Source organism: Balaenoptera musculus, chromosome 19, assembly GCF_009873245.2.
Source record: "Balaenoptera musculus isolate JJ_BM4_2016_0621 chromosome 19, mBalMus1.pri.v3, whole genome shotgun sequence".
Lineage (NCBI taxonomy): Eukaryota > Metazoa > Chordata > Mammalia > Artiodactyla > Balaenopteridae > Balaenoptera > Balaenoptera musculus.
This window is the reverse complement of record NC_045803.1, coordinates 3363587-3379057: the sequence shown is the minus strand read 5'-3', so window position 1 is coordinate 3379057 and position 15471 is coordinate 3363587. Positions and strand designations below refer to the sequence as shown.

General features: G+C 51.7%; 1 protein-coding gene across 5 annotated transcripts; it reads right to left on the bottom strand.

The window, feature by feature from the left end:
• Window positions 1-382: 382 nt before the first annotated feature.
• Window positions 383-14967, bottom strand: HSPBP1 (HSPA (Hsp70) binding protein 1). 5 transcript variants are annotated; one of them, XM_036834465.1, is made up of 8 exons: window positions 14758-14859; window positions 14132-14429; window positions 11863-12067; window positions 9919-10143; window positions 5567-5722; window positions 5378-5474; window positions 4817-4928; window positions 383-855 (listed from the first exon to the last, which is right to left on the bottom strand). In XM_036834465.1, the coding sequence occupies exons 2-8, from the start codon at window positions 14333-14335 to the stop codon at window positions 781-783; spliced, it is 1074 nt and encodes a 357-aa protein (XP_036690360.1). In that variant the 5' UTR covers window positions 14336-14429; window positions 14758-14859; the 3' UTR covers window positions 383-780. The 5 variants fall into 5 exon arrangements, with proteins under 5 accessions (XP_036690360.1, XP_036690361.1, XP_036690359.1 ...); XM_036834466.1 differs by lacking the exon at window positions 14758-14859 and adding an exon at window positions 14898-14967 and having other exon boundaries at window positions 387-855; window positions 14132-14338; XM_036834464.1 differs by having other exon boundaries at window positions 387-855; window positions 14132-14338; window positions 14850-14947.
• Window positions 14968-15471: the final 504 nt, after the last annotated feature.

The following is a 15471-nucleotide window of genomic DNA, read 5'->3' as shown; positions in this document are numbered from 1 at the left end:
CCTGTTGGGACAAAGCCCACGCCCAACCACGGCCTGCCCCAGGCACCCAGAGTGACCACTAGCCCTGGCGCGGGCAGTACAGCGGGACCTCCAGCACGTGCTCCCGCCTTCTCCGGCCGCGGCTCAAGAGCGGGCGCACGGTGAGCTCTGATTGGCGGAGCTGAAGCCACGTGATGCCTGCCCCCCACCCCCACCCCCCACGCACGTCCTGCCGGGAAAAAACGTGGCTTCCCCCTTAGGCTCAGCAGCGCGGGTGTCTAACGTAGAGATTCCTCAAACAGAGGAGTAGTTACAGAGACGGTGGGGGCCAAAGAGGAGGAGTATCCCACACATTCCTTCTCCAGAGAGGCCAGGAGGATGAAAGAAGACAATGGCTCTGGACTTTAGATAGCAACACTTTTATTATTCCCAGGTTCCGCCCGCTGCTGTTCCCTCCATGGCTCCCCACGTCCCCTAAGATCGTGCCCCTCCTCCCCAACCAAGGCACTCTCCAGGGGAGGTGACAAAGGTGGCAGTGAAGGAGGTGGTGGAGGAGAAACACCTTTACTGGAAGACCAGTGTGGACACGAGAAGGGGGAAGGGAGTGAGAGTGCGCGAGAGGTGGGGTCCAAGGAGCCAGTGCCTTTTTCAGCGCCCCTCCTGAGGGCTGAGAAGAGACGGGCTGACACGCCCCGGCACCAACAAGGGACAACTGCTCTCCTTTGGGAGAGGGCCTCGTGGGTGAGGGGGAGTCAGGAGGCCTGGGGTTCCCACAAAGAGAGGAAGAGAAGCCACCGGGTTTCACCGATCCATGATGTCGTCCGTCGGGGTGGAGAAACAGGTCTGTAGCAACTTTTCGCAGAACTCCAGCTCCTCCTGGATTGGGGTGTGAGATTGGGAGCCCTGAGTGCAGAGGCCACCCCCTGCCTTCACCAGCTTTGCCCGCAGAAACGGCTCCTCTTCCCTCCCACCCACCACCCCAGAAGCTTCCAGTCTCACCCCACTGGTCTGTCCTCACATCAGCCCCCTCCAGCTTTTCCTAACTCCCAGAAATGACCAACCTCGATTAATCCCTACTTAAAACCCCTTCCATGGATACAAACTCCAGAGACCAAGAAAGAAGCACTGATAGATTGGACCACATAAACATAAAAGGTATCTGCATAGCAAAAAGATGCAGAAACAAAAGTGAAAGAAAAACAACAATTTGGGGTGAAAAATATTTGCAACTCATCACAAACGGCTAACATGCTTTATACTTCAACAGCTTTAATGGGGGCTTCCCTGGTGACGCAGTGGTTAAGAATCCGCCTGCCGGGCTTCCATGGTGGTGCGGTGGTTGGGAGTCTGCCTGCCAGTGCAGGGGACACGGGTTCGGGCCCTGGTCTGGGAGGATCCCGCATGCCGCGGAGCGGCTGGGCCCGTGAGCCACAATTGCTGAACCTGCGCGTCTGGAGCCTGTGCTCCGCAACAAGACAGGCCGCGATAATGAGAGGCCCACGCACCACGATGAAGAGTGGCCCCCACTTGCCGCAACTAGAGAAAGCCCTCGCACAGAAATGAAGACCCAACACAGCCATAGATAAATAAATAAATAAATAAATAAATAAAAATAAAAATTAAAAAAGAATCCGCCTGCCAGTGCAGGGGACACGGGTTCGAGCCCTGGTCCGGGAACATCCCACATGCCGCGGAGCAACTAAGCCCGTGCGCCACAACTACTGAGACTGCGCTCTAGAGCCCGTGAGCCACAACTACTGAAGCCCGCGCGCCTAGAGCCGGTGCTCTGCAACAAGAGAAGCCACCGCAATGAGGAGCCCGCGCACCGCAACAGAGAGTACCCCCGCTCGCTCCAACTAGAGAAAAAGCCCGCAGGCAGCAACGAAGACCCAACGCAGCCAAAAATAAATAAATAAATAAATAAATTTTTTTAAAAAATAGAGCTTTAATGAATCAGTTGCAAAACCACCACTCATTAGATAAATGGGCGAAGGATATGAATGAGTAGTTCACAGAAAAAGGAAAAAGATGCCCAACTTCGCTCACGGGAAAAATGCAAACATAAATTGGACTGGAATACTGCTTTTCACCAATAAGCTTGAAGAAAGGTCAAATGGCTTGAGGAAAAAGCTTGAAGAAAGGTCAAATGTCTTGAGGCACCCTATCCCGGCCAGCATGTGGGAAAGTTGAGCACCCTCATGGCTGCAGTGTCGACTGGTTCAACTTCTATGGAGAACAACTTGGCAACAGCTAAGGACATGGCGCTTAAACCCTGTAACTTCATCTTTAACCTACCTTAACCCAGCCTTCCCCTTTCTAGAAATTGTTCTATAGACATACTCCTAAAGTTACATGTGTAAAAGGTTATTCTTTTAACAGAGTTGATAGTAGTGAAAGAGTGGAAACAAACTCCAAGAGGATAGAGCCATAGGCACCAACAGGAAACACACTCGTGGAGATGTTATGAAAGGGAATACGGCAAGAGCAGAATAGTGGTCAGAATAGGCTGAATTTACACAAAATGAAGAGAGGAAGAGGAAGAGAAATGATATGTACATTTCCTTGTATGTGCACAGACGATCTTAGGAAGGCCACAGGAAGAACTGGGTAGATAGGAATGGGGTAGGAGGGAGACTTTTCACTGTTTATCCTCTCATGCATCTTGAATTCTGAACCACATGACTATGGGGCCTATTCAAAAAGCACCAATTAATTTAACTCTACACAGGGCCCACAAAAATACCTACAAAAGAGGACTGGCTAAATCATGATGTAGTCACCTTAGAGAATACTATGCAATTATAATATTGAATTACACTGAAATTAAAGCACACCTCTATTTACATATCTGGAAAGAGTTCTAAGACAGACACATAGGGGAGAAAGAAGGCCATGTGAAAACAGAGGCAGAAATCAGAGTGACAGATGTATCCATAAGCCAAGGAACGTCAAGGACTGCCAGCAACTACTAGAAGCTGGAAGAGACAAGGAAAGATTCTTCCCTAGAACCTTCAGAGGGAGCATGGTCTTGCTGACACCTTGACTTCAGACTTCTGTTCCCCAGAACTGTGAGAGAATACATTTCTGTGTTAAGCCAGCCAGTGTGTGGTACTCTGTTACAGCAGCTCTAGGAAACAAATGCACCACCTTACCTAAAATATCACAGCCCACCATTCTCTAACCCCTCACTGGTTTAATTTTTCCTCACTGTAGTTCTAACTTTCTCATGTCATATTATACACAACAGTATATGTTAAATTATATACAGATACATATTACACATGTGTGTGTATAGATAGATAGATATGTATGTATCTGTAAATATATATTTGTGTGTATGTTTGTCTACATTTTTATCTGTTACCCTATGAGCCCCATGAGAACCAAGGCTGTATCCCTTTGCTCCTCACCAAATCTCCAGTGCTCAAGTTGGGACCTGGCACATGGGTGACCTGCCCCTGATGGAAAAATGAAGGTTTCCACAGCTGTATACATATGTAAAACTTCTCACATTGCACACTTTCAATATAGGTAAATTATACCTCAATAAAGCTGTTAAAATTTGTTTTGAAAATAAAAAAAAATGGCATGTTGGCCGGTTCACACGAGGCTTCCCTCACCAGGTTGGTCTCATGGTCTGGTACCAGGATCTGGCACACCAGAGGCTCAGGGAACAAACACATGGATACATCAAGCAAGGACGGCTAAAACCACAGGCCGGACGAGGGCCAGGCCTTCCCCTGCCCCCCACGGGCACAAATCTCCACGGGTTCCCGTGACAAGGTCAGGGGGCGAGCACCTGGGGGCGGGCACTGTGCCTCTCCCAGTCACCCCCGCTCCTCACACCCAGTGCCCAGCACCCTTCTGTAAACACCTGATAGTGTCCACAGAGGAATGATCTCAGCAGAATGGAAGTCCCAAGAAGCTGGCACGTTTGCTGTGTCCAGCTCTGCTGAAGCACCAGCGTCTGGGCAGTACTATAATGGCTGGATAAATTACTTAAGTAAAGTTAACTAAATCACTTAATCCTTTAAATAATTAAATAACTACTGAATATGTAATTAGTTGCTCTTTATCACTTATTTGTTACTTATCTATTTAAATATCTGAGTTGTTATTTATCACTTGTTACTCAATATCTATATAATTAATATCTAATGAGTTATTTGTTATCACTTGTTACTTATCTATTTAACTATTTAGTGAATTATTTATTGCTTGTTATTTATCACTTGTTACCCTTTATCTAATTAAATAGCTAATGAATTATTTATCACATATTAGTTACCTATTTAATCAAATATTTAATTTGTTGCTATTTATCATTTACTTATTTATCAATCTAACAAATACTTAAATATTTGAATGATATGATATAAACAACAATATTAAATAATTTGGATAATAATTAGATGAGTTTGGGGGAATTCCCTGGCGGTCCAGTGGTTAGGACTCCATGCTTCCACTGCAGGGGTTACAGGTTCCATCCCTGCTTGGGGAACTAAGATCCCGCAAGCTGTGAGTCATGGCCAAAAAAAAAAAAAAAAATTAAATGAATTCGTTAACTCTTTAACTCTCAAAACCCCGAGCTTCTGGTTCTCCTTGCAATCCCCCCAGTGCTAACACAGCACGAGGCACATGGGAGGGGGGGCAATAAATGTTTGCTGAATGATGACTAGAGAAACACATGAATTGCAAAGAGGATGTAAACAAAAGCGTGGGCGAAGAGACCACAGAGACGCAGAAGGCAGGCACCAGGCTAGCCCCTCCCGCAAAACACGGGTGGGTCCCCCGGGCCAGCGCCCCCGCCCCCACCCCCCGCCCCCGTCAGCAGTACCTGGTACTCCTCGTGCTGCTGCAGCAGCTGGCACCGGTGCCGCAGAAGCTCCTCCAGGCCCAGCTCGGGCTCCCGGCACTCCCGCACACCCTGGGGGAAGTCCGTCACCAAGCTGCGCGCACAGGAGAGCAGTCCTTGGGACCTGGCTCTGCACAGCACCCCGAACCACGGGAGCCTGGGCAAGCCGCTCTCCCACACTGGGCCTCAGTTTCCCCACCTGCAACGTGGACTTCACTCCTGTCCCCGCCCCGCCCCAGGGATTTTGTGCACTCAGCACAGTGCCCGGCCTGGAGCCGCCTCCACACGTGAGAGCTGCTGCCTGCCTGTCCAGCTTCTCCGTTCCGTCGTGTTTTAAGACTCCAATCTGCTTGTACTTTGTGTGGGGGATGGGGGAGTATGAGTGTAAGAAAGACTCTCCCCCTCCTCCCCAGGCCGCTGCGGCAGCCCCCAAAGGTGAGGAAACTGAGGCTCAGGGAGGGCCAGCGCTGTGGTTCCCACTCTTCTCTGACCCTAAACCCTTTAGCCCCCATGGAGGGCCAGTCCTTTTGGGCCCCAGCGCACCTGCACAGGGCTCCAAGCACGTGCTCATGGAAGGGGCTGTGTTCTGTCCGGACGAGGGCCACCAGCTGCTGGACCATGCCCATGGAGCACAGGGTCCCTGGGGAAGGGCCACGGGGTCAGAGGGGCAGTCCCTTCCCCCGTGCACTCCCCGCCAGGAACCATCCCAGCTCCCTGCCCTGGCCACCCCACCTTTGTGTTCAGGGTGGCCCACCAGCAGGTTCTGCAGCAGGAACGCCGACTTGACCTTGAGCTTTTGCACCTGCTGCTGCATGGCCCGCATCAACACAGAGAAGCCGTCCAGGCGGAGGAACTGCAGCAGCCCAGCCTCCTGCTCCCGGACCAGGCCTGGGGAGGGGGGAAGGCAGGGCCTTGAGGTGACAGTCACCACTGCCACCATTATCGTCACCATTATCTCACCATCACCATCATCACCACCATCATTACTGTCACCACCCACCATCATCACCACCAATATCATCATCATTACCATCATCACCACTACCATCACCACCATAAACACCACACTCATCATCATCACCATCATCACCGTGACCATCACCATCCCCAGTAATCACCATCAGCATCATCACCATTATCACCACTACCATCATCACCCACCATCATCATTACCATCACCACCATCATCACCAGTATCATCATTACCATCATTACCACTACCATCACCACCATAAACACCACAATTATCACCATCAAGACCATCACCTTCATCACCATCATCACCAATATCGTCATCAGTATCATCACCATCACCACCATCATCACCCACCACCATCACCATGATCATCATCACCCACCATCATCACCACTACCATCACCACCATAAACACCACAATCATCACCATCAAGACCATCACCTTCATCACCATCATTACCACCAATATCGTCATCAGTGTCATCACCATCCTTATCATCACCATCCTCATCATCATCGATTTCTATGGGCCCATGCTTCGCAAGCATTACCTTTAAGTATTTTTAATTTAGAGACTTCCCTGGTGGTGCAGTGGTTAAGAATCCACCTGCCAATGCAGGGGACACGGGTTCAAGCCCTGGTCCAGGAAGATCCCACATGCCGCGGAGCAACTAAGCCCATGTGCCACAACTACTGAGCCTGTGCTCTACAGCCCGCGAGCCACAACTACTGAGCCCGTGTGCCACAACTACTGAAGCCCACACGCCTAGAGCCTGTGCTCCACAACAAGAGAAACCACCTCAACGAGAAGCCCACACACCGCAACGAAGAGTAGCCCCCGCTCGCCGCAACTAGAGAAAGCCCGCGCGCAGCAACGAAGACCCAAGGCAGCCAAAAATAAATAAATAAATAAATTTATTTTTTTAAAAAAAGAGCAGAGTACTTTAAAAAAAAATTATTTTTAATTGCGATATAATTCCACAGTCTGTACAATTTACCTTTTTAAAGTATACAATTCAGTGGTTTTTAGTATATTCACAAGGTTGGCTTACCATAACTATCTAACTCCTGAATATTTTCATCACTCCCAAAAGAAGCCCCATACCTGTTAGCGGTCCCTCCCCCAACTGGCAACCACTAATCCGCTTTCCATATCTATGAATTTGTCTCTTCCGGACATTTCATATAAATGGAATCAAACACTATGTGCTCTTCTGTGGTTGGCTTCTTTCACTCAGCATGTTTTCTAGGCTCGTCCAGGTTACAGCATGAATCAATATTTCATTCCTTTTAATGGTTGAATAGTATCCCATTGTATGAATAAGCCACGTTTTTTTAATCCATCCATCCATTGATGGGAACATTATCTCTTTTTAATCCTCAAAACCACCCTAGGAGGTGAGTGCTCTAGGAATCCCATTTTACTGATGAGGCAACTAAGACCCAGAGAGCCAGACTACTTCGTGAGGGTGACAGGCACCGTGGAAGGCCTCCGAGTATGACAGAACCAGCCTGAGGGGTGCAACACCAAGGAGGCGCCCACTTGGGCAGGGTCTAGGCCAGGATAGATGGGAGCCCCCAGAAACCCGTGGCCAGTAAATCCCTGACATGTGGCAAGTGCCACTGAGGACCTGAGTTGTTAATCTCATTTGAGTTTATTTTATTTCAGTTTAGGGTAAAAAAGTGAAGCAGCGGTACAGCATGTTCCCATTAAGCACAACTTCGTCCCCTCACTAGAACCACACTCCACACCGACCGCTGAAAATACAGCCTGAGGTGAGACGTGCTTTACATGTAGGAGGTACACCGGGTTTCACAGACGTAGAGTGAAAAAAAAAAGATGTAAAATATCTCATTAATACTCCACATAATGATGGGCTGAAATGATAATAATTTGGATATATGGGGTTAAACAAAACATTACTCAATTTAAAAAATAAAAAAAAGGACAGGCGGATGGTGAGGGGAAGACATGACGACCCTCCACGTCCGCTCGGCAGGCACAGCCCACTGGCTCTGCCTTCACGACGTGTCCAGGGGCAACCACTTCCCTTCACTCCAGGGCCTCGCCACTGGGCAGAGCTGACACGTGGGTACAGGTCATTCTGTGTCGTGGGGGCAGCAACCCTGGCCTGAGCCCACCAGGTGCCAGTGGCCTGGAGATGCATCTCCCCGGGGGCTCCCCCACCCACCTCCTCCGCAGCTCTCACACACTCCTCCAGCTGGCCTTCTCCTGGTCTCGGGCCGGAGGGTGAACCTCTGTGAGCCTCCATGCAGCGGGCGGCAGGAGCAGTCAGGAGACCGACCAAGCAAAGGGCTCGTAGCACCAGGGCTGGCCTGTCCTAAGCACTTTCCAAATGGTAGCTGCCACACGATGGCATACCCTGCAGCCGTGCCCACCCCCCCAAAAAAGAAGACAGATGCCACTGAATTGTACACTTTAAAATAGTTATGTGGGGCTTCCCTGGTGGCGCAGTGGTTGAGAATCTGCCTGCTAATGCAGGGGACACGGGTTCGAGCCCTGGTCTGGGAAGATCCCACATGCCAAGGAGCAACTGGGCCCGTGAGCCACAACTACTGAGCCTGCGCATCTGAAGCTTGTGCTCCGCAACAAGAGAGGCCGCGATAGTGAGAGGCCCGCGCACCGTGATGAAGAGCGGTCCCCGCTTGCCGCAACTGGAGAAAGCCCTCGCACAGAAACGAAGACCCAACACAGCCATAAATAAATAAATAAATAAATAAATAATAAAAATAAAGGAATTCCTTTAAAAAAAAAAGTCTTTAAAAAAAAAAAGATTTATGTCTTATTAAAAAAAAAAATAGTTATGTGAATTTTACATCAGTTTTTAAAAATATAAAAGGCCTCGGGCTTCCCTGTTGGCGCAGTGGTTAAGAATCCGCCTGCCAATGCAGAGGACACGGGTTTGAGCCCTGGTCCGGGAAGATCCCACATGCCGCGGAGCAACTAAGCCTGTGTGCCACAACTACTGAAGCCTGAGCACCTAGAGCCCGTGCTCTGCCACAAGAGAAGCCACCGCAATGAGAAGCCTGCGCACCGCATGGAAGAGCAGCCCCCGCTCGCCACAACTAGAGAAAGCCTGCGCGCAGCAACGAAGACCCAACACAGCCAAAAATAAAAATAAATAAAATAAATAAATTTTTAAAATAAATAAATAAAAATAAAAGGCCTCAGCCATAAGAAAAAAATGAAATTTTGTCATTTGCAACAACATGGATGGACTTGGAGGTATTATGCTCAGTGAAATAAGTCAGACAGAGAAAGACAAATATGGTATGTTATCACTTATATGTGGAATCTAAAAAATAAAACAAACTATTGAGGGACTTCCCTGGTGGCGCAGTGGTTAAGACTCTGTGCTCCCCATGCAGGGGGCCTGGGTTCGATCCCTGGTCAGGGAACTAGAGCCCACACGCATGCTGCAACTAAGAGTTCGCATGCCACAACTAAGACCCGGTACAACCAAATAAATAAATAAAATACTTTTTAAAAAATAAAATAAAACAAATTTTTTTTTGAAATAAAACAAATTATTGAATATAACAAAAAAGAAGCAGACTCACAGATGTAGAGAACAAACTAGTGATTACTAGTGAGGAGAGGGAAGCGGGGAGGGACAAGACAGGGGTGGGTTTTAAGAGGTACCAAAAAAGAGGAAAAAAAAAAAAAGATAAAGGGCATTGAATTGATCGTTCCTGTAGCTCCTGCCTGGCATCCTGGATTGCATTTTCTGGGAGAAGCTGGCTGCCCGGCTTGAGTTGTGATGACACTCAAGCAGCCCCCGAGAGGACCCCCCCATGACAAGGAGTGATCGGGGCCCCAAATGTCAACAGTGCCAAGACTGAGAGCCCTGAGGGGCCTAAAAGCACTCAAGCTGGGCCTCGTCCCGTGTTGTGAGGCTCTGGCTCTCTGACCAGCGGCGGGCGTGGCAAGCTCACCGCTCTGTTCCCAGCACCCAGCAGAGCCCCGGCAGGTACTGGGGATAAACGAACACACGAGGCCCCTCTCCCTCTGCCCCGAAGCAGATCCGGAAGCTGGCACCGGCCCTAGGGACCCGAGCCCCTCCCCGGCAGCCCCCGGGACACTCACAGGAGATGGCGAAGAGGGCCTTGACGCGCACGGCGTCGCAGGGGTCCCGATCCAGCAGGCGCAGCAGCTTGCGCAGTGCGCCAAGGCCCAGCACCTGCTCCTGGATGGCTGCCACGTTCTGGCTGCACGTGCCGATGAGCTGCGCCGCCCGCCACCGCAGCCCCGCAGGCCCCGCCTCCAGGTAGCGGCCCACCAGCAGGTGCATGCCGGACAGCTGGCAGAAGTCTGTGTGGAGAGAGGGGAGCAGACGGGCCAGGGGTGATGGGCTGAGCTGTGTCCCCCCAGATTTACATTGAAGCCTGAACCCCCAGGGCCTCAAAATATGTCTCTATCTGGAGACAGGGCTTTAAAGAGGTGATTGAAGTGAAACGGTGTCATGGGATGGGGCCCTAATCCAATATGACTGGGGGCCTTATAAAAAAGAGGAGATTAGGACACAGACATGCACAGAGGGAAGACCACATGAGGACAGAGCGAGAAGGCCCCCATATACAAGCCAAGGAGAGGGGCCTCAGATGAAATCAACCCTCGGACTTCCAGCCTCCAGAACTGTGAGAGGAGGTTTCTGTTGTTTAAGTCCCCAGTCTGTGGTGCTTTGTTACGGCAGCCCAACTGGACAAATACACCAGGTGAGGCTGAGGGGAGCCTGCCTCCAAGGGCTGGCTCTCTCTAAGCACCCAACTGGGGGTCTGTCCAAGGCCAGTGTGTCTCAACAATGTCAGCATTGGAGGGTCAGGGTCCCAGGCTCCAGACCACTAAATTCCAGCTCTGACCCCCAGTCTTTGTGACAATCAGAACATCCCCTGTGGGAGAAGAAAACAACACACTAGAAGTCCGCAAACTATAGCCTACCACCTGTTTCCTGTATTGGTGAGCTTGGCAGTTCTTCAAAAAGTTAAATACAGAGTCACCCTGTGACAACTCTTACATATATATCTAAAAGCATCGAAAGCAGAAACTTGAACACATGCTTGTACACCAGTGTTTACAGCAGCGTTATTTACTATAACCAAAGGGGGAAGTGACCCAAATGCCCGTCAACTGATGAACGAATAAACAACATGTAGCCCATCCACACACTGGCATCTCAGTCAGCCACAAAAAGTAAGAAAGTTCTGATACAGCTACGACATGGAAGAACCTTGAAAACATCACCTTCAGTGAAGGAAGCCAGTCACAAAAGGTGACATATTCTACTATTCCATGTACCTAAAATGTCCGGAACAGACAAATCCACACCATCAACGACCACACCACACCCCTCCAAGTGGAAGTGACCACTCATCCTTCTACTGGCTTCTTGGCATTTAAAATAAAACCCACAGCGCCAACCTTGGCCCGTGAGCCCCTGTATGCCCAGCGTCACTTCCTAGTCCTCGTCCCTCACTCACTCTGCTGGCTTCACTGCTGTTCCCACACAGGCCAGGCAAGTTCCCACCTCAGGGCCTTTGCACTGGTCATTCCCTCTGCCTGGAATGCTTTTTCCAGAGCCAATCCCATGACTCACGCCCTCACTTCAGGTCTCTGATCAAATGTCACTCCTCGGGGAGGCCTTCTCTGACTACCGCATCCAGGACCACCTCCTGTCTCTTACTCTAGGGAGTGGCAATGGACTCCCAGCAGACTAGGGTGAAATGGTCAGTCTCAGAGCATCAGGGAGGTGGTGGACTGAACCTGGCGCCATCGCTGCTCCTGATGGCAAGCGGACCAAGCAGGGAGGGACAGGGCAGTCTCACCTGGGGCCTGAGTCGGAGCCAGACTGGAGGGGTGAGGCTGGGAGGCTGGGAGGAGGCTGGCTGTGTGGTCCCTGAGACAAAGGACAAGGGCTGGGCTGCAGCAGGACCCAGGGCTGAGGAGGAGGAGGCAAGAGACAGAAGGGGGACCGGAAGGCAGAGGGACAGGGCCCTGGAGGCTGGCGGCAGGCTGGAGCGGGCCCGGCGGTACCTGCAGCGTTGTCCATGTTCTCGCACAGGTCGGCCAGCAGCTCCAGGGCCCCCTCGCGCTCTTGCTGGTCGGCAGCCAGTTCAGCCTCACCAGCTGAGGGGGGCGTGGGCTGGGACAGCACTCGGAGGCAGTTCTTCATCTGCTCCACCTCTTCCCGCTGGCCCCGGAAGGCAGCTGACATGGCCTCCTGCAGCCACTGGCGCCTCTGGGGGGTGAGGCGGAGCGGGAGGGCGGGGGAAAGAAGCAAACCTCATCAATAATCAACTCAGGAATAACAGTCATTAGTAATAACAGCCAGGGCTTCCCTGGTGGTGCAGTGGTTGAGAATCCGCCTGCCAATGCAGGGGACACGGGTTCGAGCCCTGGTCTGGGAAGATCCCACATGCCGCGGAGCAACTGGGCCCGTGAGCCACAACTACTGAGCCTGCGCGTCTGGAGCCTGTGCTCCGCAACAAGAGAGGCCGCGACAGTGAGAGGCCCGCGCACTGCGATGAAGAGTGGCCCCCGCTTGCCACAACTAGAGAAAGCCCTCGCACAGAAACGAAGACCCAACACAGCCAAAAATAAAATAAATAAAATAAATAAATAAATTAAAATAAAAAATAAAAAATAAAAATAAAAAAAATAATAATAATAACAGCCAACATCTGAGAGCTGAGTGTCCTTCAATCAACACATACCTACCGGGCACCTTCTCTACTGACAGACTCTTTTCTAGGCGCTAGATCTATGGAGAGACTGGCTGTGTGGCGTGAGAGAAAACAAGGGGTCAGGGACACCTAGGTTTTTGTCCTGAACAACTAGAAGGAGGTGGGGAAGACTGCAAGAGAAGCAGCTGCGGAGTGAGAGGAGTAGAGATTAGAGCTCATTTCTGAACTTGTTAAGTTTGAGGGATCCATGACACACCCGAGGCCAAATGTTGAGTACGCTGCCTGAAGTTCAGGGAGGAGGTCCAGCCTTGATCTCAACCTCGAGGATTTCTCAACCTCGACTCTGCTGACACTTTGAGCTGGATTGTCCTGCGGTGGGGGTCGTCCTGTGCACCGTAGGATGTAGAGCAACACCCCTGGCTTCCACCCACCAGACGCCAGTAGCACTGCCCCCACCTCCCACCCCCCCAACCCCACCAATTTGCGACAACAAGAAATGTTTCCACCCATTGCCAAACGTGGTTAAAACTGCCCCCCCAGGAGAGCACCACTGGCCTAGAGATATAAATTTGAGAATCATCAGAGGAAAACGTCAACATGAGATCACACAGGAAGTGAGGGTAGAAGAGAGAGTCCTGGTGTGCTCCATGGTTAAGAGGCTGGGGAATGAGGACGAACCAACAGAGGAGACGGGGAAGAAGAGCCAGTGAGCGGGATGAAAAGCAGAAAACCATGTTGTTCCAGATGCCAAATGAAGAAAGAACTCAAGGGGACGGGGTAGTAATCAAATGCTGCTAGTAGGTCAAATAAGATAAGCGCTGAAAACTGGCCGCTGGTTTTTTGTTTTTTGGCCAGGCTCCGTGGTCACTGTCCTGGATAAATTTGGGCAAGATGTTAATCTTTCTGTGCCTGTTGCCTACCTCATGGTCCTAGAGGTTCAATGACATCATGGATGTAACTGAATTAGCACCATATTTTGTATACTGTAATTGTCATCGCCAACTAAACATCATGTATAACAAATATTGCTATTAATCTCCGAAACAACCTTCCATGGTTAAGGATTACTGTTATTCCCACTTCACAGATGACAAAATGGAGGCACGGAAAAGTGCGACTTGCCCAAGGTCACATAGTCAGCCATCCACAAAGCCTTAAGTCAAACCTAAGCGGTCTGTCCACAGAGCCTGTGTTCTTAATGAGAATATCCTGCTGCCTTCAGGAGCACGACCTATGTGCCAGGTGCTGTGTTGAGCCCTACTTCAACTGGAACCTCAGAACTACCCTGTGAAGTACCACTGTTATTCTTGTCATCAACATCAACTTGCTACTAAAGAACCCGACGCTCAGAAACATGAAGTGATATACCCAAGGTCACACAGCTGTATGATGCTGAATCCATGTCTGTCTGGCTCTGGAGAGCCCTTGCTTTTTCTTTTTAGCATAAGACTCTCTGCCTCCCAGCACAGTGCGGGGATCCAGGGATCTGACCTTCAGTCTGCAATAACCCTATCGAGCACAAATACAGTCTACCATGCCTTCACAGCGGGACTCCCGCCCCTCCCCAGATATCTGTCCCCTCGTCCCTCACCCCAGCTCCTTGGGTCCCCACCCTTTACCTCCTCACTCATGGGTTCTGGAGGGGGGTCTGGCTCTTCAGAGCCCGCCGTGATGGCCATCTGCAGCAGGCCTTGGAGGTTTCGCGGTGGCGGGGGATTGCCGGAGCCGCCCGCGGCGGAGCCGCTGCCCCCTGACGAGCAACCCTGGGAGGCTGGGGGCAGCGCCAGGGGAAGGCGACTGCTCCCGGAGCCTTGGTTCGCCATGGGCTGTTTTCAAAGAAGGGAAGAATGTGTTGGGGTAGGGGATGGTCCCCGCTGAGGTAGCTCTGGCGTCCTGGCAGGTCGATTCCTGGGGGGTCTGCTGATAAGGTGGCGTTTTAGAGGAGCTCCGCGGCCCCCCATGACCCCAAACCACTCTGCCCACACCCCCTTTAACCACAGCCCTCTTTTCTTCCCTCATACCAACAGGACCCTTCCCAAAGTCACAAGTCCCTCCTTCCTCCCTAGCAACAGGCCCCACCCACTGTCCCTAGCAACCCCCTCCTCCATTTCCACTGCCGTCCTTCCCGTCTCTTAGCAACCCCACTGCCCAGCCTTCAGAGCAACAAGCCCTCCCTGTGGTCTTCTTAGCAACAAGTCTCCTCCCTCCTCTCCGAAGAGGGGAGCCTGAGCGGGGCGGACCTCACCTTCCCGGGCCTCGTGTCGCCGCCGCTACTAAAGACAAACCCGCCCGCACCTGACTATGCTGGGCGCCGCCATATTTACCGGAAATACTCACGGTCTCGCCCGGAAGTTCCCGGCGCAGCCACCCAACTAAGGGCCGTACCTGGGCGTGAGGCTAGTTCTCCCGGTTCTTAAGTCCTTCCCACCTGGCGGGACACTTCCCTCGGCCCGGCCCCTCACCTAGGCCACGCCCCTCGCGCTCACGCTCTTGTGTAAGCCCCGCCCCCTGCCCGGATCCCGCCCCTAATGAGCCCCTCCTCCTCATTGCAAGCTCCACCCTGCCCTAGTGTAGGCCCCGCCCCCGGTCTGGCTCCGCCTTGGCTAGACCCCGTCCACACCCACGCAGCCTGTCCCAGTTCTAAACTCTGCCCCCCGCCGCCACTTAAGGCTCCGCCCCTGTTCTAGGCCTTTCGCCCTCTCCCAGCTAAACCCCGCCCCCGTGCCCGTGTACCGCCGCTCCCCGTTAAGCCCCGCCCTCTTCCTGGCCCCGCCCCACCCCGTGGTTGCCTGTAGCGAGGGTCCCCGCACCCTCGGGGTGTTTTCCCCTGCACCTGGGCCCCGATTCCGTCTTTTACTGGAGCCCTGGGTTCTCACCACTAATACCTGACCCAGGCAGAGTTTGGCCTGTCCCACCCCCTTCTTGGCCTCAATTTCCCCTTTCGTCATAGGAGGCTGCC

Coding starts and splice junctions, on each gene's coding strand:
- HSPBP1 (XM_036834466.1), bottom strand. CDS start 14,335: ATGGCGAACCAAGGCTCCGGGAGCAGTCGCCTTCCCCTGGCGCTGCCC. Junction 12,068..14,131: donor CAGAACCCATGAGTGAGGAG/GTAAAGGGTGGG, acceptor CTCACCCCCCAG/AGGCGCCAGTGGCTGCAGGA. Junction 5,475..5,566: donor GGGCCACCCTGAACACAAAG/GTGGGGTGGCCA, acceptor GCCCTTCCCCAG/GGACCCTGTGCTCCATGGGC.